General features: G+C 39.6%; 1 protein-coding gene across 2 annotated transcripts in view; it reads right to left on the reverse strand.

The window, feature by feature from the left end:
- ARHGAP10 (Rho GTPase activating protein 10) overlaps positions 1-20,637 on the reverse strand; it is a 374,232-nt gene that overhangs the window by 233,651 nt on the left and 119,944 nt on the right. For both annotated transcript variants that reach the window (XM_020994057.2, XM_078148947.1), the window contains exon 4: positions 6,258-6,329. In XM_020994057.2, the coding sequence (XP_020849716.1) occupies positions 6,258-6,329 (72 nt within the window). The remainder of the gene's footprint in view (positions 1-6,257; positions 6,330-20,637) is intronic.

Consider the following 20,637-nt stretch of genomic DNA (forward strand, 5'->3'; position numbering starts at 1 on the left):
CCTTCAAATCTAGAGATCTTTCTACAGTATTACAATGGGCCAGGACTGAAGACCAAACCCTAGGAAGGACTCTACCTACGCCGGTCAGAGATGAGACTGCTGGATGAGGAAAGGATGGGGTTATGTACTATGTCATATACAGTAATTACAGATAACCACAATGAGGCATGTAAGGGGCTGGAGGGATACAACAGGCCCAGGGGGAAAAACAGCTACTGGAGGCCTGGAGGGGACCAAGTGACCTTAAGGTTCAAACCCAAGTGCTGAATGAGGACTTGTTACTCAGAAAGCTCCAGGGATTCTGGCCAATGGGGAAGGGGGGGTGCACAAGCCAAGAGGCCATCACCACCTTCAAGTCCCATGTCTCTGAATTGTCTCCCTTGGCAAACCTATCCACTCCTCTGGTTTCACTGATTGATTACTTCTATGTAGATAACTGCCCCCAAAATCCAAGCTTCATTCTGAGCTACAACTCCAAATTTCCATCTGCCTGCTAGATATGTGTGTGTGTGTGCACATGTACATTGTGTGTGTGTGTGTGTGTGTGTGTGTGTGTGTGTGTGTGTGTGTGTGTTGTGTACACATAAAAAAACTAAATGATCCAGTGACCAGATCTCTTGCTGTTCCTAGACCAGGACACTCCATCTGACTGTGTCCCACACCTGGAATAAGTCTTCTCTGCTCACCTCCATCTCCTGACTTCCTCCACCACTCAACTCACATCCCACCTTCTGCCACAGGCCTTTCCCAGGCCTATCATACCCCACTGCCAGGGCCTTCCCTTAGAGAATACTTCCCATTTATGCTGTCTCTCGTACACATATGGTTGTTTACAAGTCATCTCCTCCATCAGGATGTGAGCTCCCAGAGGTCAGGGACCACTGTTTTGACTTCTCTTAAATCCTCATCTTTTAGCACAGAGCCTAGCACAAATTAAGTACCTAATAAATCTTGATGACCAACACATATTGGGATGCCACTCCTCTTCTCAAAACCTTTTGATGGTTCCCTAAGGTCTATGAAACAAAATTCAGACTTGTTAGTTTGGCAAAGACTTCCACAATCTACCTCTGTCATCCTCTTCCACCCCACATATACTACAGTGGCCTGTTCTCAGCCACACAGAGTCTGAGCTTCATCACCCCTATGCTTCTTGCGTGCTGTTTACCCACATCTAGAATAATCTCCTTCCTTCTATCTATACCTATCAAAATCCTACCCATTCTTTAAGGCTTAATACTGCTTCTTCTTCAAGGCAATCCCTGTTCCCTATCCCCTCTTGGTGACAATCTTTCTCCCTCACAAACCTTCAAAGCATCTTATTTACACATCATGGTATAATGAAGAGAGGACCAGACCTGAAATGAGGAAGCACTGACTCCCACCCACGATTAAACAACTAGTAACTATAGAACCCCAGAGAAGTCATTTAATCCAGTCTGTTTTCTCATCCATAAAATGGACGAAATAGGACTTGCAGTATCTAATATTATTGTTCAGAGAAAAGGTAAATGTACAGTGGGGATAGCACTAACTGTGATGTCAGCAAAACCAGATTCAAGCCCTGCCTCTAATACTTACTACCTGTATGAGCTTGGTGAAGCCACTTTTCCTTGAATCTCAGTTTTCTCATTTGTAAAATGGGGGGGGGGGCGCTGGCTTAGATGTCCTCTGAGGTCCTTTGAAGCCCTAGGTTGACCCAGGATCCCATGATCTTAGAGAACTCTTCAAATGTGAGTCATGTATTCCTCTCTGGTGTACTTATCTTACATCACCCTGTACATATTTCTTTGGGTAGACACAGACATTCTCCTAATAAGATTGTAAGCTCTATGAAGACAGGCACTATTGTCTTCTCTAGAGTTTTTATTCCTTCCAGGGACTGGCATGTTGTTTTCCACACAGTTGACATTTAATAAATGTTAGTTGAAATGAACTGAAAGAAAGGAGGGATTCAGAGACTTCTGCTTTTATTTTTAGTTTGTTTTTTAATCTTGACAATGTCCCATTAACAGAAACCACCTAGCAATTCAAAATCAGCAAAAGCCAAGCTTATGTCCGTGACTGTGGCTCCAGGAACTGAAGAAATCATGATTAAACAGAACTGAAACAGATGTAGAAAATAGTCTCAGTCTAAAAAAGAGAATAACACTACTATATGGGACAAAGGGGAGGGAAAGGGACAACCAGAAATGATGATATTCATGTGTGGAAAACCTCCAATAAGGTCATCTGTTTTCCCACCCCCATCCCTCTTTCCTTGCCAAAATCATTTAATCCTCATGTGAAAACTGAATATTGGTCAGACATTTTGGAATGCAATGCAATGGAATGGGAAAAGCACTAAACTGGGACCCAGGAAACATAAGTTGGAGTACCAGTTCTGACATGACCTACCTACGTGACCTGGCCAAGACATGTGTCCTCTCTAGACATCAGTTTCCTCATCTGTCAAATAAAAGTTTTAGACTATATGACCTCTAAGGTACCTCTGGAGCTCTAAGTCAGGTTTTAAGGGTTCAATACAGGCCAGTTAGCCAGGAACAAAACAACATTTTTCTAAACAAATGAAAAGGTATTTGGCTTCACAAAGCAATTCAATACCCAGATTCTCAGGCTATTGCTGATTCCTGGGAACAATCTTATTTACTCTAAGAAGATAAAGTACAATTCCATAGAGGTTCCAATGTGAGAATTACTCTAGGGTATTCTAGCAATAAAGTACCCCCATTTTCAACTCTCCTGGTAAGGTTGGTAACTCCTGATAAGTAAGGCAACTAGCCTTCTTACAGGAGAAAAAAATTAATGAGGAGACCCACTATTCACTCAGAGGCCAGAGTAGACAAAAAGGATCTGTGAACTAGCTCTAACCTGTGGAGGAAGGTAGGCCAGAGGGAAAGCTGAGTAAGTGAGTAAGTAAGAGAGAAAACAGAGAACATGGTTTAGCATCCAAATAGAACTATTTATTTTTCAAAGGGCTCTGTGATACCTCTTGGCAAGTATTAACTTTCCCAATAAAGGGAGACCAAGCATATTTGGCAAGAAGAATGAAAGACAGAAAACAAATATGACAGAGGTATTATTATACAGTGGAAAAAAACAATTAACTTGGAATCAAGTATATGAGTTCAAATCCTGTCTGTTCCACTTATCATCTGTGGGACCTTAGGTAAGTCCCTTTAACTCTTATCAGGCTCTGTTTCAGTAAAACAAAAGGGATGGACTAAATACTCTCCACCATCCTTTCTAGCCCTAAATCTAACCTATGATCCTATAAATGCATATGCAGAAAAAGGAATTTCATTAAATTCAGCTGAATGACAGATATAATGAGATATTCATCTTTTAAAAGTCTAAGTCTTCAGGGTTGAAATAGGACCTTTCATTCAAGTTCTAACTTAAAAAGAAAAAAAGCCTAATTCATAGACCGAATACATGACTCACATCTGAAGAGTCCTCTAAAATTCACCTATTATGAAGAAACCTGTACATAAAATCTACCTGTATAAAACCTGCATATAAAATCTGGGAAAATGAACATGACAAATCATTGTGGTATTAAAAATGTTGTTATCCCCTGAAATGCTCAAATAACTAAAGGATTAAAAAGATGCATGTATATTATCTTAAAATATATGTATTTAAAATATATATATACATATATTATACATATGACATATACATATGATACATATACACATATGATATATATATATACATATACACACACACACATACATACATATATATGATACATATATCAGTGTGGAGGACTCTCAGTGTGGAAATTCTTTTCATCCACAGAGTTATGGCACACAACTTCGAAGAGGTCCAAAGAAGTCGCTTCAAGCCCTAAAGGGGTTAAATAACTTCTAAGGCCACACACGGGTCAGGCAAGAGTTAAAATAAGGTCCTCTCAGCTCTACAACTCGGTGTCATGTGCGGAATAACCAAAACACCCAATTCCAGGTTTAAGTTTTCAGTTTAAAGCAAATGCTCTTTAAGTAAAACTAATGGAGACCCACCTTCAGATTCTCTTCTTTACCTATTTAAATTATGTTGGATACAAGGAAAAAAGTCCTACCTATCAGAGCTGTCCAAAAGGAGAATGGATTATGTAGGGAGGGAGTGGGCTCTGCCTAACATGAAATCTTACAGCAAAAACTGGCTGATCACTTGACAGATAAGTTTGAGAAAGGATTCTTAATCAGATAAAAGAAGAACTAGATGGCCCTGAGGTCTCTTCCAACCCTGAGATTTGGTAATGCTGTGAAATTAAGAATGAAGGCAGAAGATAACAGAGTCAGAAGGGATCTGAAAAGTCAGCTCAAAGTAGATAAACCCTGAAAAAGACAAAAACAGAAAAAGAACACAGCAAAAATGTCTTAACCACAGGGCTCCAAACAAAGAAATCATTTGTATGAGGGCTAGGTGAAGGTAGATATTGACTATATACTTGGAATTTGATGGAGTTTCTTACATAATGGAAAAAAGTACTGAATGTGGAGTCAAAGGTTCTGTGTTCAAATCTGAGCTCTGTTGACACTTCACACCTCTCTGGACCTCAGTTTCATCATCCGTAACAAAAGATGTAAACTGTGTAATCTCTACCATCCCTTTGAGCTCAAGGAGCTTATGTATTTGTATTATTTTAAGATTAAATGTTGGATTAAAAGAAATCAGAACTCTGATAAATACTGATTCCAGAAGACTCACAGTGAAACATACCTGTGTAATCTCAAGGAAGAGGTGAGAGTAAAATGTGAAATGATGCATATGTTGTGAGACATAACCAATGAACCAGGATGTTTTTGCTTCCCATACTAATCTGTTACAAAGGAGGGGTTTTTATCCGGTATTAGAAAGTAGTAACGAATTTTTTTTTAAATCAATAAAACATTTTTAACAGATTCAGTTGTTAGACATGAAAGGTTTGTGATGACTGTACAGATAGACAGTCTCATGTCTGCATTAAGTGCAAAGTACTTTAATCTATAAAAACTCTTTCCTAGTCTTCTGTTCTTCTGAGAGACAGCTAATGGCGCAGTGGATAAAATGCTAGCCTTGGAATCAGGATGACATGAGTTCAAATCCAGCAACAGACTTAATAGCTGTGTAGCCCCCAGGCAAGTCTCTTCACATCTATTGCCTCAGTTTTCTCCACTGTAAAATGGGGATAATAATAGCACCTGCCTCACAAGTGTGGGGATCAAATGAGATAATATTTGTTAAAAGCACAGTGCTTTAACATTAAGAATGCGACATAAATTCTTGTTTCCATCCCTCTGAGCAGTTCTACCTGAGATCGCAAAGCAGAAAAGGTCACTCATCCACAATGTCATTCAGTTGTTTCAGTAATGTCTGACTCTTCATGACTACATTTGGGGTTTTCTTGGCAAAGACACTGGAGAAGCTTGCCACTTTCTTCTCCAGCTCATTTTACAGATGAGGAAACAAGAGGCAAACAGAGTTAAGTGACTTGTCCAGGGTCACACAGCTCATAAGAGTCTGAGGGCAGATTTGAACTCGGGAAGAGGAATCCTCCTGACTCCAGGTCTGGGCTCTCTATCCACTGTACCACCTAGCTGCCCCCTCACCACAATAAACATAATTTATTGCTTCCACATGTGATACAAGAAAGGTGAACAGCTGTTACACTTTGGGATCTAATACAAAACCAAGATTCCCACCATTTGCCCATTGTTGAACAAACATATCCCAGGGAGCTCTTAGGCAGTGACAGCATTCATGCTTAAGTACTGGCCAGATCCCAAAATGGACTAGTAAACATAGGTAACTTACTGAAAATAGCACTTACCTCCCAGACTACGAACTTTTTAAAAACAATTATTGGAACTTGAATGAAAAAAAAAGATACCATTTTGTTTAATCCCATGTACATAAAGCACTTTGAAAACCCCAAAATATTAAGCAGATTTCAGTTATTATTGTCATCTCCATCTTCATTAGCCTTGACTGGTAACAGGAGGTCCATATAGATTTAGTACCACTAGGATAAACACATATAAACTAGTTTTAGGAATGGAAAAGGCTGCCAAAGTCTATCACAACATCAATTTTTACTGTCCTTCCTAGGAATCTGCATTTGGATTCATGACTTCATATTCACCCCAAAAGACGAAAATTCCCAGAAACTGTAAAGAAGAAGCTCTCCAAGTTTCCAAATGTAGGTAAACTAGCATTATGAAATAGCAAGACATGTTCTGTTTACAAGCACATTCTGAAAAGGGACAAACCTTTACAGCTCCAAGTTTCTCTTTCCTGAATTTTTCCAAAGGCTTAATCAGGGTCTCCGTTACACTTAATGCCTAGAGAACAAGGGTGATAACAAAAGGGCAGAGTGTTAGATTCCCACGGAGGAAAAAGTGAGCATTCCATTTCCATCCACCCCACCCATAACTCATGTGAATAACATAATTAAGAGTTTCATCTCATCCTGCCAACCAGATCCCTTCTCAACTTCAGAAAGCACCAGAACTTTTAAAAGGGTGGTGAAGGAAGACAAGAGTGGGGGGAAATTTGACTAAAATATGCAATATTACTCTTTTCACTCTTCAAGGGAGGACTCAGAGCTGTCTCTCTCACAACAAAGAGGTCTATCACATATATCAACAAAACACTTCTGTTTGAGATTTTCTCTTTCCCCCCCTCCTCTGGAAATTTAAATTTGCCACATTCCTTTTTTGGTAATCAGATTAAATTATGTATAGGCCTGTAATTGTGGCCCAAGTTGGAACCCACGAGATTGATTAGTTAATACAACTGCTTGTTCTACCCAACAATATTTTATAACATATCAAGAAAGAATCCAGTGTAGTGCATTGAGTGCTGACCTAGGAGTCAGGAAGATCTGAATTCAAGTTCCATCTCTGATACTTATTACCTGGATAACCTTGGGCATCTTTAAAAGTGCAGATGATAGCTAGTAGCTGCAGTACCAACAGGACACTGGTGAGGCTCATAGGAGATAAAATACTGTAAAGTACTTTGCAAACTTTCAAGTACTAGATAATTATCTATTATTAGCATAGGGCCTCTGGTTGCTGTGGTGTAAGCAATCTCCCCCAAAAGAGAAAATACCTTCTAACAATACAAATCATCATCCTCTCTGCCACTAAACAGTCTTAGAGAATTTCCTACAACGATAAAATCACACGTCCATTCCTTACCCCCATCACCAAAGCATGGCTATTTCTAAGGTTAACAGAAAACATTTGGTGAGGAGAAATGGGTCGTGTCACTTTACCCTTGTCTTACAACACTAGGCTTACAACATCAAAAAGAAAAAAAAAATTATATAGGAAAAAGACTGGCCCCAAAATACCATCTCCCAGCAATCTCAACTTCTCAACCTTGTCCAAAATGATGTGCATCACCCACAGAATTAAGGGACAAAGGCAGAGCCAGATCCTGCCAGATACTTGAGACACAGTTCAATTTGCACACAAAACTTGTCAGAAATTCTTCTTTGTGTGTAAAATGATTTACATGCATCCTTGTTCTCTGTGGTCTCCCCTAGATTCTCCAGTCCTAAGCTAGCAGAGGTTTTGTTTTTGTTTTTGTTAAAAAAAAAACTAGGCGGCAGCTAGTTGGTACAATGGATAGAGCACTGGTCCTGGAGTCGGGAGGACCTGAGTTCAAATCCGGCCTCGGACACATAATACTCACTAACTGTGTGACCCTGGGCAAGTCACTTAACCCCATGCCTAGGCCCCCCCAAAAAAAACCAAACTAGAAACATAAGACTTCTGTGGAGGTCAAGGCACTCTGAAAAGATATGAGTCTGTTAGATGTTCCAAGTAACGTACCTTCCTTGGACCAAGACTGGCTTGCTGCCAAGTTGTTAGACTAATAACATTAACAAAACCAATTTAAAACTAAATGTTATTTGTACCATTCAAGTAGCTGAGGCAGATGCAGTTCAAATTATTATCATTAATGTTATCAATATTAATACTATTATTTATATTATATAGCACCTTAAAGTTAGCAAAGCAAACATACATCATCTCATAAGATCCTTACACAAACCTATCAAGTATGTACTACCGTCATGTCAAATCAACAAGTCTTTATTAAGTACTTGCTATGTTCCAGGCAGCTAGGTGGTACAGTGGATAGAGTGCCAGGCTGAGTCAGGAAGACTCATATCTTCCAGAGTTCTAATCCAGCCTCCAACACTTAGTAGTTGTGTGACCCCAAACAAGTCACTTCAACCTGCTTGCCTCAAGTTTCTTCAACTGTAAAATGAACTGGAGAAGGAAATGGCAATGCACTCCAGTATCTTTGCCAGGAAAACCCTAATGGGGTCTTGAAGAGTCAGATACGACTGAACAAAAATGTTCCAGGCACTGTGCTATACTCTTGGGCATTATCATCTATACTTCACAAATAAGGAAACAGACACACAAGTTAGGTGACTTGACTGTGGTCACGCTGCTAGACTCAAAAGTGAGATCTGAGGGGCAGCTAGGTGGTGCAGTGGGTAGAGCACCAGCCCTGGAGTCAGGAAGACCTGAGTTCAAATGTGACCTCGGACACATAACACTCACTAGCTGTGTGACCCTGGGCAAGTCACTTAACCTCAACTGCCTCACCAAAAGCCCCCCCCAAAAGTGAGAGTTGAACTTGGGTCTTCCTGACTCCAAGATCAATACACTATCTACTAAACCACAGTGCCTCACAGAGGTGCTAAGTCCCCCAGTAATTCCCAGTATCTAGGGGCAGACAGGCAGCACAGTGAATAGAGCCCAGCAGATGGAGTCAGGAGAATTCACACTGAAATGCTGCCTCAGACTCATTTGTGGTATAACTATGGGCAAAACACTTAAAATCTCATCTAAAAACTTGCGTAAGTCTAACTTTCCTCATTTGGATATATGTGCATGTGTATGTATATGTAAACATACAAATACATACATACAAGTGCATATATTGCAGGCTAAGAAAACAAACTGTTCACAATGTATCTGAAATGTTGCCGTATACCACCCACACATGGACACACCCACACCTACACTAGGAACCACGATTCAGGAGACCTGGATTTTGGTCCAAGCTGACAAACCTTAGCTGCTGCCCTCTTGACAGGAATTAGTAGGAAGGGACAAGGCTACAGAATACGCTGCATGTGCCGTCAGGAGATTGCATAAGTTGGCTGCTTTTGTTATACTGTGTTTCTTTGTTACAAGAACTTTGTTCAGCTGTGTGTGGGATACAGCATATCAGAAATGACTGCTTTTTTAAAAATAGCAATAAAATTTTTAAAAGAATTATGTAATGGTTTAAAAAGAGGAGAGACTAGCAAGAAAAGCACACACATAGTCAAGGAAGGGGGTGGGTGATAAGGTCTTTACGTAGAGGGGTAACAGTAGGGCTAGAAAAGATGAGATAAAGTCAAGATCTCATAAAGGAATAACATCCAGATTTCACCAGCGATCCTTGCTATGGAGGCAATTTTCACAAGTCACTTATCCTCATGGGTCTCAGTTTCCTACTTTGTAAAATAAGGGTGTTAGCCAAAATGGTTTCTGCAGTCTCTTTCAGCTCTAATTAATGAATGACAAGACAATCCTTAGAACCCTTAATGTCTGAACCACTTGTTATCTTTTTGTTTAAGCCATTTTAATCTTTCCTCCACTAAAGAGTTCCTCAGCTAGCTCCTCAGTGGCATGCACGGGAGCCAGAGTTCTTAAAGACTGTACCTGTACAGCCTCAGCTCCAGCTGCTTAGCACCCAAGCAGCCACCCAGCTGGGTTTCAAACACCTATCATGTTGGTAGCTGGGGCAAATCTACTAAAATGAAGACAGGTTGGGATCCTGGGGCAGGGGATTACCCACACTAATGAAACCACAAGTCCTTTAAGTACTTAAAAATCTGCCTATTATTAGCAAATTAAAGTTTCTCAAGGGCAGTGACTAAGTTTCCACAACCCCCTCCCTTCCTAGCCTAGTAGGGTGGTCTGAGAAGTCAGGACGTCCTGGGTTCATTTCCTGCCCTCTGACACACAGCAGTTGTGTGACCCTGGGTAAATGACAGAATCTCTCAGTGTACCAAGAGACTCTCTAAGGATATGGGTTACAGAACAGGGGCCAAGCTGCATTTATGGAGGGGGTTCCTTGTCAAGAGCACCTTCACCCAATGAAATCATTGGTGAGGAGGATGAGAGAGGGAGAGGAAAGAAAGGGGGGAAAGGGGGGAAAGAAGGAAAAGAAAGGGAGAAAAGGAGGAAAGGAAGAAGAGGACAGAAGGAGAGAAGGAAGAAAAGGAGGGAGGGAGAGGAGAAAGGATGGAAGGGTCAGAGAGCTAGCATGTATCAAAAATAAGATTTGAACTCAGGTCGTCCTGACTCTAGATCCAGAGCTCCATCTACTGTGCCACTCAATTGTCAGATGAGGCTAATTGTGATGGGCTTTAAATGAGGAGGAAGACTTTAAATAAAGGAGTCTATTTTAATCTAAAGACAATGGGGAACCACTGAGTCATCTGAACCCGAGAGTGACTGCACCTACCCTTTATCTCTGGTGGTTGTTGCTATGGAAAGATGTTTGGACAGTGGTTTTCTTTTTTCCCCTTATGTATCTGAGGATAGCAAGCAATATTATCCTCAACTAGCCTCTGAATTTTTAAAAATCTTGAAATATTTGGATCCATCTTTTCAATACAAGAAAAATTTAACTCAAATGATGAAATGGCTTCAAATGATGAACTGTTTTCATTGTGAAGTTTTCCGGTTCAACCTTAGATTCAGACACTTTTCTTTTTCTTCCGCAATCTTTGCAGCCAGCAGTTCAATCAGATCCTCATTCAAAATATTCATCTGGATTTTCTTCATAAGTCTTTACATAAAGACCAATTTACATAATGTGAATTTCTGAAAGGCAAAAATTGTCTGTATATGTTTCTCATCACTTTCTTCCATCCAAGGGAATTAACTACCTCAAAGATTGAACCAAGGCAATTCCAAACTTATCCACACCCATTATCTCTTCTGTCACTACTATCTTAACAGAGAGAAAAAAAATTTTAAAAGACTGCTAAGCAGCTCTTTTTGTAGTAGTTAAGAATTAAAAATCGAGAGGATGGCCATCAATTGGGCCATGGCTGACATATGACTGGAATGGAATATTATTGTGCTATAAGAAATGAGGAACATTATGGTTTCGGAAAGATTCACATGAATTGATGTAGAGTGAAGTGAGCAGAAATAAGAGAACATTGCACACAGTAACAGCAATATTGTATGATAGTCAACTGTGAAGGAGTTAGCTATTCTCAGCAATACAGTGACCCAAGACATCCCGAAGAACTTGGGATGAAAAATGCTATCCATCTCCAGAGAAAGAACTGACGGCATGGAATACAGGCTGAAGCAGAATATTTTTCACTTTCTTTTTCCTTTTATTTTCGAGTTTTCTTGCACAAAAATGACTAATATGGAAATGCTTTACATGACTGCACATGTATAACCTATATCAGATTGCTAACCATCTCAAGGAGAGGGGAGGGGAAAGGGGACAGAAGGGAGGGGTAGAATTAGGAGCTCAAGACTTAAAAAAAATGTTAAAAATTGTTTTTACATGTAACTGGGGAAAAAATACATATTATTTTTAAATTTTTTAAAAGCCTACTAAGGCTAATCTTTCTATCTATGCCCTACCTGACTCCAATACAACTTTCTAGCCATCATCACTTCTTTCTCATACATCTTTTCAATCTCTCCTTTCCACTGGTTCCTCTGTGTGTGTGTGTGTGTGTGTGTGTGTGTGTGTGTGTGTGTATTGTGTACACACATACACATGCTCAAGCACTCCTAATAATTATTTTTAAAAGCTTTCTCTTGACCTTTCTACAGCCACTGCCTCATTTCTCTGGTCCCCATAACTATCATACTTGCTTAAAAAGTTATACACAAACTTCCATTTCATGCCCCTTTTATGCTCTTCTTAGGCCCTTAACAACTGGCGCTTCTTTCCCCACCTTTCTACTGAAACATCTAAAGGCTGGCCCTTTCTAATCATTAAATCCAATGGGCTTCTTCTCAATCCTTACCCTATTTTTCTTCTCTAAAAAAAAAGTTAATGTTACCTACTACCACTTTTAGCTGTCTCACCTTCCTTGGCCTCTACTGGCTCTCCATCACCCTCTTCTGGTTCTCCAAGAATGAATGAATGAATCAATCAATCAATCAATCAATCAACCCTTCTTTAGCATTTATTTTGTGCCAAACTCTGAGGATACGAATTGAAAACAATGAGACAAGTTGTCAAGCAGCTGACACTCTAATTGGGGGCCTGTGGCTCATAAAAGAAAGTTCAGCTTCAGGGCAAATGGAAAGCATCAGAAGTATTGCATAGCATGTGGCAAGGTCCAGACTTCCTTAAGTTATATAACTACGCAAAATGACCACTCCTACTGCTCCTTCTCCATTTCTTTTGCTAACTCTTCACCTTCCCCATGCTGGAAGGCTTGCTATTGCCTACAAAGTCAAATTCACTCTGTTCCTCTTAGCATTCTAGGTTCTCCAAAATGTAGTGGCACCCTACTTGTCTAAACCTCAGCTCTCCATCCGTACCAGTATTCCTTCTGATTCCAACTTATGAAATTATTCCAATTATGAAATCACTTTTAAAACCCAAAACAAATGTCACCTCCCTCAGAAATCTTTCCTTGACCCCTGGGGTCAGTAACCTCCAAACCGATTTCCCCACATCCAGTTTCTCCCCTCTCGGATCCATGGTCCCCACAGCTGCCAAAGTCATGCTCCTAAAACATAGGTCTAACGTCACTCTCCTGTTAAGATGGTTCAGCGGCTCCCCACTGACTTTAGGTTAAAACATACTCCTTTATTTAAAGTCATCCTCCTCATTTAAAGCCCTTCACAGTCAACCTCATCAGACAGTTGGGTGGCACAGTGAATGGAGCACTGGACCTGAAGTCAGGAAGACCCGAGTTCAAATTCTGCTTCTGATAATACATGCCAGGTCTGTGACCATGGGGCATCCTCACTTAGTCTGCTTTGGTTTCCTCATCTGTAAAATGGAGATAGTAATTGCACCTACCTCCCAGGGTCGTTGTGAGGGTCAAACGAGATACTTGTAAAGTGCTTTACAAACCTTAAAGAACTATGTAAATACTAGCTATTACAGGCTGATTAACACATGACTTTGCTCTAGCCAAACTGGCCTGCTTGTGGTTCCCTGGACCTGACCTTCCATTCCCGACCTGGGGCTTTTGCACAGGCTGTCTCCTATGCTTGGAATGGTCTTCCTAATCACCTCACAGTATCACGGAACTCTTAGATCCCTTGAAAGTTCAGGCCCAGTCCCATTTCTTGGTTTTTCTAATTACCCCAGTTTCAGTGCACTTCTCAATCATGTTGAATTTTTTTATATACCCCATATATCTGAACATGCTATCACAGGGGATCTTAATATCGGAGGGATGCCTTGAGAGATTGGTGTTATGTATCTGTACATTAGATGGGGAAAAAGTTACATCCTTATTTTCACTAACCTCTAAATAAACATTTTCTTGATTATGAATTGGGTAACAAATAAAAAGAACATTAGGAGACAGCAGAATGCCCAAGGAGTCCATAATACCAAAAACAAATGTTAAGAACCCTTACTTTATTAGAATCGGAGCTGCCTAGAGAAAGGGGCTCTCCATTCTGTATTTCTATCCTGATCACCTGGCACCCCACCTGATGTGACCATTGGATCGATGACACATTCCCTCAAACCACATACAGCATTTAGCCTGCACTTGTGAGTATGACACGCTCACCTGTCATGTATTATTTTGGACTATAGTTATTCATGTATGCATCATATCCTATACACACACTTTTGTGGTTCAGTTGTTCAGTCGTGTCTCACTGTTCGTGACCCCATCTGAGGTTTTCTTCCCAAAGATACTGGAGTGCTTTGCCATCTCCTTCTTCAGCTCATTTGACAGATGAGGAAACTGAGGCAAACAGGGTTAAGTGAATTGCCCAGGGTCACACAGCTAATGTCTGAGGCCGGATTTGAATTCAGGTCTTCCTGACTCCAGGCCTGGTGCACTATATCCACTGTGCCACCTAGCTGCCACCTATACACATATACTATATTATAAACCCTGGGAGAGCAAGGGTCAAATTAATTTAAACCTTGTATCTCACCCAGGAACTAGTAAAGTACAAACAACAGTCACCTAATAAATATTTGTTAAAATGATGCCATGAGAGTGAAAATATCTCCAAGAGAGAGAAGGTAGATAGAGTATGGAAAGCTAATGAGATCCATCTTCTATTTCCACAAGCTTGAGTCCTGTGGAAACCAAAAGTGAGTTGAGTTGAATGGGGGAGGAGGGGAAGGAGAAGGTAAGAGAAAAATCAGGTTAAGACAATGACAAGGAATCAACGGAACACAGCATTTGTTTTTGTTTGTTTGTTTTAAAGGATGGCCCAAAAGCGAGAGGAAGGATGCCCTAAAATGTCTAATCTAGAACACAAAATGTTCTTCAAATTATTTCATTTCAACATTTAAATAAGGTCGATGCATCCATTATACATAAGCAAGATGCAGACATTGCCCACAGCTGGAAGGAGATAAAGTCCACAATTGTGTCTCATGCACAGGCCTTTTAACTCTTCTCTTCATAAAGAGTTCTCTATCCTAAACCATGTTTTTTAAACAATGGCTCACAAAAATTATACATGGCCTCTCCACAAAGACCCAGCATTACACAAGAGCAATTATAGGTCATTACACTTGTCTAGTATACAGAAATAATTTAATGCTATTTTTGTCTAACCCAGAGGGGTAAAACTTGTGTGGGAAAGGAGTAAAAGGAATTTCTGATACATACATTATATCTCAAATACAGATTTAACATAAAGAAATAGAAAAGTAGGAAAACAGAGAGAAACCAAGGACCAGTTAACCCTCCCTAAATTAAGGGGGGAAAAAAACATTAGAAGTCCACCTTATGTGCCTTCTTAATTCATATTAATCCCTGTAAAATTCTGAACCAAGACTGTCAGGCTCGGAAGATACTGAAAGGTCATATAGTCCAACCTGATCAAAAATCCCCTTTATAAAATCTCCAGCAAGTGGACATCCGGTCTGTATTTGAAGACATCCAATGAGGAAAAATCCACCACCATCCAAAGTAGGCTGCTTGAATTCTGGACAGCTCCATCACAAAGGTTTTCCTTTGTGCCTCTCTATGACTTGGAAGAGATACATAGAAATCTGTCATGTATCCAAAATGATTAAATGTCTAGAAACCAAGAATTGTAAGAGGAAGGCCAAAGAGTTAAAACTATCTTTGAGCTTCTCTTTAATATGACCAATTATAGAACAAGAGATACTTACTGCCAAGCAACCTAGAAGCTCCCTTTTAATGCTGTTTGTTCTATACCAAAAGATCACTTCAACCTACTCTACTAACTCAGAGTGGATGAGGGTAAAGAATGACTTTAATAACTTTTAAATGCATAAAAGGTTGAGAATAACTCAGCACATATTTACACTGTAGATAAGATAAAGTTGGGCTATGTAACAGCAAACTCAAGAACAAGGTTAGATGGAAGGAAAAAAAAATTGATATTAAGGTAATCCCTAATTGTGTCTATGACCTTGAGCAAGTTAATTCAATGCCACAATCTTTTAGGAACTATGATTTTTTTTTTGCTTTATATGTATGCTTTATTATCATACCCTAATTAGTTGCAAAATTATATATTGTTAGAATGAGTAATTACATGAGTAACGCTTTTCACATGAGCTCTTTTTTGTGATTACCTCACTTTTCTTATATAGAATTACATTTCTAAACACTTTATTCCACACAGGACTATAATAATTTAATAAGTAATAAATCTTTCAACCAGGTAAATGTTATTGAAACCAACATGATACATGAACACCCATGGTGATTTTTCCTTGTATTTGTGACAAAATAGAAGAATCCATAAAATCCCTCATTTTGTATAAGAAAAAAAAAAGTACACATATATAATATGTAATACATATTGTACATATCATATGTGTGTATATGTATGTATATACACCAGAAAAGAATTATAAAATTCACTGAGAAAGTATTCCTTTTTTAATATATTATTTTTCCCCAATTTTATGTGAAAACCTTTTCTGATATTTTTAAAAATTTTTAGTTCTAAATTCTCTCCTTCCCTCACAACACTACCCCCAATTTGAGAAGACAGGTAATTTGATACAAATCATACATGTGCAGTCATGCAAAACTTATTTCCATAATAGTCATGTTGTGAAAGAAAACACACACGAAAAAAGTTTTTTTTGTTTAAAAAAAAGGTATGCTTCGATCTGCACTCAGACTCCATCAGTTCTTTCTCTGGAGGTAGACTGCATTTTTATCATAAACCATTCAGTCTTAGATCACTGAATTGCTGAGAACAGCCAAATCATTCAGTTAATCATCATACAATATTGCTGTTACTGTGTACAGTTCACTTTGTACTATGTACAAGTTCACTTTACATCAGTCCACATAAAACTTTCCAGGTTTTTCTAAAACCATCCTGCTTGTTTGTTATAGCACAACAGTATTCCATCAAAATCATATACCACAACTTGTCCACCATTCCCCAATTGACAGGCATCCTCTTTCCAAGTCTTTACCACCACAAAAATAACCACTATAAATATTTTTATGCAAATAGGTCCTTATCCCTTTTTATCTCTGTAGGACACAGACCTAGTAGTGAGCATTGCTGAGTCAAATGGTAAGGACAGTTTTATGGCCCTTTGGGCATCGATCCAAATTGTTCTCCAGAATGGACAGGTCAGTTCACAACTCTACCAATAAGGCAACAGTGTCCCAATTTTCCCACTTTCCCTCCAACATTTGTCATTTTCCTTTTCTGTCATATTAGCCAATCTGATAGGTGTAAAGTAGTACCTCAGAATTATTTTGATTTTTATTTCTTCAATCAACAGTTATTTAGAACATCTTTTAATATGACTATACATAGCTTCAATTTCTTCACCTGAAAACTGCCTATTCATATCCTTTGACCATTTATCAATTGGGGAATGCCTTATATTCTTATAAATTTAAATTAGTTCTCTATATATTTGCAAAATTAAACCTTTAGAAGAGAAAACCTGCTATAAAATTTTCCCCTAGTTTTCTGTTTTCCTCCCAATCTTGGCTGCTTTGGGTTTTGTTTGTGCAAAACCTTTTTAATCTAATGTAATCAAGATTATCCATTTTACATCTCATTATGCTCTCTATCTCTTGTTTGGTAATAAATCCTTCCCTTCTCCATAGGTCTGAGCGGTAAACTATTCCATGCTACCCTCATTTACCTATGGCATTTACCCTTTATGTCGCAATCATGTACCCACTTTGACCTTATCACAGTATACAGTTTGAGATGTTGGTCTAACAGGGGTGGGGAACCTGCAGCCTTGAGGCCACATGTGGCCCCCTAGGTCCCCTCAAGTTCAGCCTTTAGACCGAGTCCAAGTTTTACAGAATAAATCCCTTCATTAAGGGGGTTTCTCAACACACAAGAGTGAAGATCAATTAATCAAGATTCTTTAAGTTCCAGCTATGTGCCTAGTACAACACTAAGCGCTGCTGATTTCAAAAAAAGGGGAGGGGCAAAAAAAACCTCTGCCCTCAAGAAACTTACAATCGAATGAGGGAGAAAAACATGCATACACACAAGATAAACAGGAAATAATCAACAGAAGGAAGGCATTGAAATTAAAAAGGAGTTGGTGGACGCTTCCTATAGAAGGTGAGATTTTATCTAGGACTTAAAGGACACCAAGAAGATCAGTAGCTAGAGCTAAGAGGGAGAGCAGTCCAAGTACGGGGGACAGCCAGAGAAAATGCCTAGAGTGGAGAGATGCCTAGAGTGTCTCACTGGTCAAATAACAAAAACTCGGGAAATAAGGAGCACACAGGAATAATGGTTGCCCAATTTCACTAAGTCATCATATAATCATCTCACTTAAAAGAAATATGGATTTGATGTTGAGAGAGGCATTCATCTAACATTGCAATATTGTCAATCAATGATTTCAAATCGGTAGAAGCCAAAAACGACCTCATTTCTTAATCTTTAGATGTGACCTTGTAAAACAGAAGAACCCAGACAGCAATAAAATCTGTGAATCTCCCTCCTGGAAATTCTTCAATTCTTCTTTTGGTGGATATAGGCCTCCAGGAAATTAAGAGATGACTGGATGAGAAACCTAACCCAAATAGGATTAAAGGATTAATGCCAACCTGGAGAGGTTTCTAGCAGTCTAGGGCTCTGTACCAATAAATCCTGGCCTATTCAATAGATCAACTACTTGGATGAAGACTTAAGAGCAATGCATATCAAATGCACAGGCTAAAAAGAAAAGAAAAAAGAACAGAAGGAAAAAAATCTATTAGGATAGCAAATACTTTAGATGTCACAATCAACATTTTTTAAAACCTCAACAGGCTGAGACAACAGGCCAAAACTAATAAAAAGAAATTTAATGGGGATTCACAGAATGTCCTACATTTGGGTCCGAAGGAACAACTGTACAAGTACAGGATAGGAAGGACCTGATTTAACAGTTCATGTGAAAAGGGCTTCAAGATCTGCATGCCTTTGCCAGCATCCCAGGCTTGAGTATCTCCTGCCCTCTCTGCTGTTTAAAATCCCTGATTTCTTTCCAGATTTGGCTGAAGCACCACCTTCTCCATGAAGTCTCTCTTGCTCCCTCCAGCCTTCCCTCCTCACATTACTCTGCATATGTCTATCTATGTACACACTGTCACCTCTGTTCAACCCTAAGCTCCTTGGGGCAGGAAGTATTTCACTGCAGTCTTTGCATCTGCAGTGTGTGCAGTAGATCACACATCTACTTGTGTGATGCCTGGCAACTGGGCTGAGATTTAAGGAGAAAGCCACGTAGGAAGCAGAGGTGAAGATGGAGTACAAACTAGGCATGGTAAACAGCTCAGATAAATACACTCAAGTGGGAGAATATTGAATTTAGAGAGAAGCCAGTGGTTCAGTTAGGCTCGAATGGAGAAAATGTAAAGGCAGGGTCATCTGAAATAAGGCTGGAAAAATAAGTTGGAGGAATTCAGTGCAGTAGAAAGTAGTGGTATGGTGAAGGGAAGCCCAAGGCTGAAGATGGGCAGAGCATCAATGAATGAGAACAGCAGAACATCCAGCCAAAGGTCGGGGCACCTAACAATCCAAAGAGCCCCACAATGCAGTAGGCTACCCTGTGTGGACAGTAAGCTCCCACTGCTAGAAGCAGTCAAATGGAGGCGACTCCACTGGCAGAGTGGAGAAGAGAGGATTCCTGTATTAGAAAGAAGGCTAAACTAAAAGAACTCTCTGGTCCATTTGCAACACTTAAGGTTCTGTGATTCCAGTCTGGGGGTACTAGAAGAAGAGAAAGAGAATAGGCCTCATGTAGAATCTTAACAAAGATTAAGAAACGAGGTCATTTTTGGCTTCTACCAATTTGAAATCGATTGACAATATTGCAATGTTAGATGAATGCCTTTCTCACCATCAAATCCATATTTAAGTTAGATGATTATATTCACCTAAGATTTGAAGGCAACTAAGAATTCTAAGAGGTAGGGCTGAGAAGGTGGTACAATCTAGGCAGAGTGTCACGTATGAGGAACAACACTAAGGACATTTTGGCTGAACGATAGGATTCACGAAAACGAGCACTTACTGTGTGTTAGGCACCGAGCTAAGTGCTTTACAAATATCTTATCTGATCCTCACAACAAACTTAGGAGGTAGATGCTATTATAGTCTCCATTTTACAGCTTGGGAAACTGAGGTAAACAAAAGTTAAGGGACTTGCCCAAGGTCACACAGCCAGTGTCTGAGTCCACATTTGGATTCGGATGTTAATTCCAGGGATGGTGATCTATCCACCATACCACCTGGTTGCCTTTAATTAAAGAATAACTCATGTTTCAGGGGCCAAAGAACACATATGAATGACCAACATAGCCCATTAGTTTAGTTTTTTTTCCTCTACATGGTACAACTTATTTGGAAGTGCGAAGCATGTTAGGGAGGGTAAAGGTAGAGGAGTTTTCTCATTACAGTTTTACAAATTAAAAGAATAATAAAACATCCCAATCTAATAATAATAACTAATTATACCGGATGTTTTAAGTATTACAAGGCAACCAACATCACTTGTGAATTCTGATCGGTATAATGACCAATCAATTCTGAGGACTTGATAAAGGAACATGCTCCTCATCTCCTACCAGGAAGCCAATGGTATTGAGATACAGAGCGAGACATAAGTTTCTGGACAGAGACAACGGGATCATTTGTTTTGCTTAACTGTGCATTAACTGATACAAGAGGTTTGTTTTCTTTTTCCATTGGTGGGGTGAGGAGGCAAAAGGAAGGAGAGGTGCTAGAGCAGAGGCAAGGAACCTGCAGCCTTGAGGCCACATGTGGCCCTCTAGGTCCTCAAGTGAGGCCCTCTGACTGAATTCAAACTTCACAGAATAAATCCCCTTCATAAAAGGATCTGCTCTGCAAAACCTGGACTTGGTCAGAAGGCCACACCCAAGGACCTAGAAGGCCACACATGACT

Source organism: Phascolarctos cinereus, unplaced genomic scaffold (assembly GCF_003287225.1).
Source record: "Phascolarctos cinereus isolate Bilbo 61053 unplaced genomic scaffold, phaCin_HiC Scaffold_9;HRSCAF=440, whole genome shotgun sequence".
NCBI lineage: Eukaryota > Metazoa > Chordata > Mammalia > Diprotodontia > Phascolarctidae > Phascolarctos > Phascolarctos cinereus.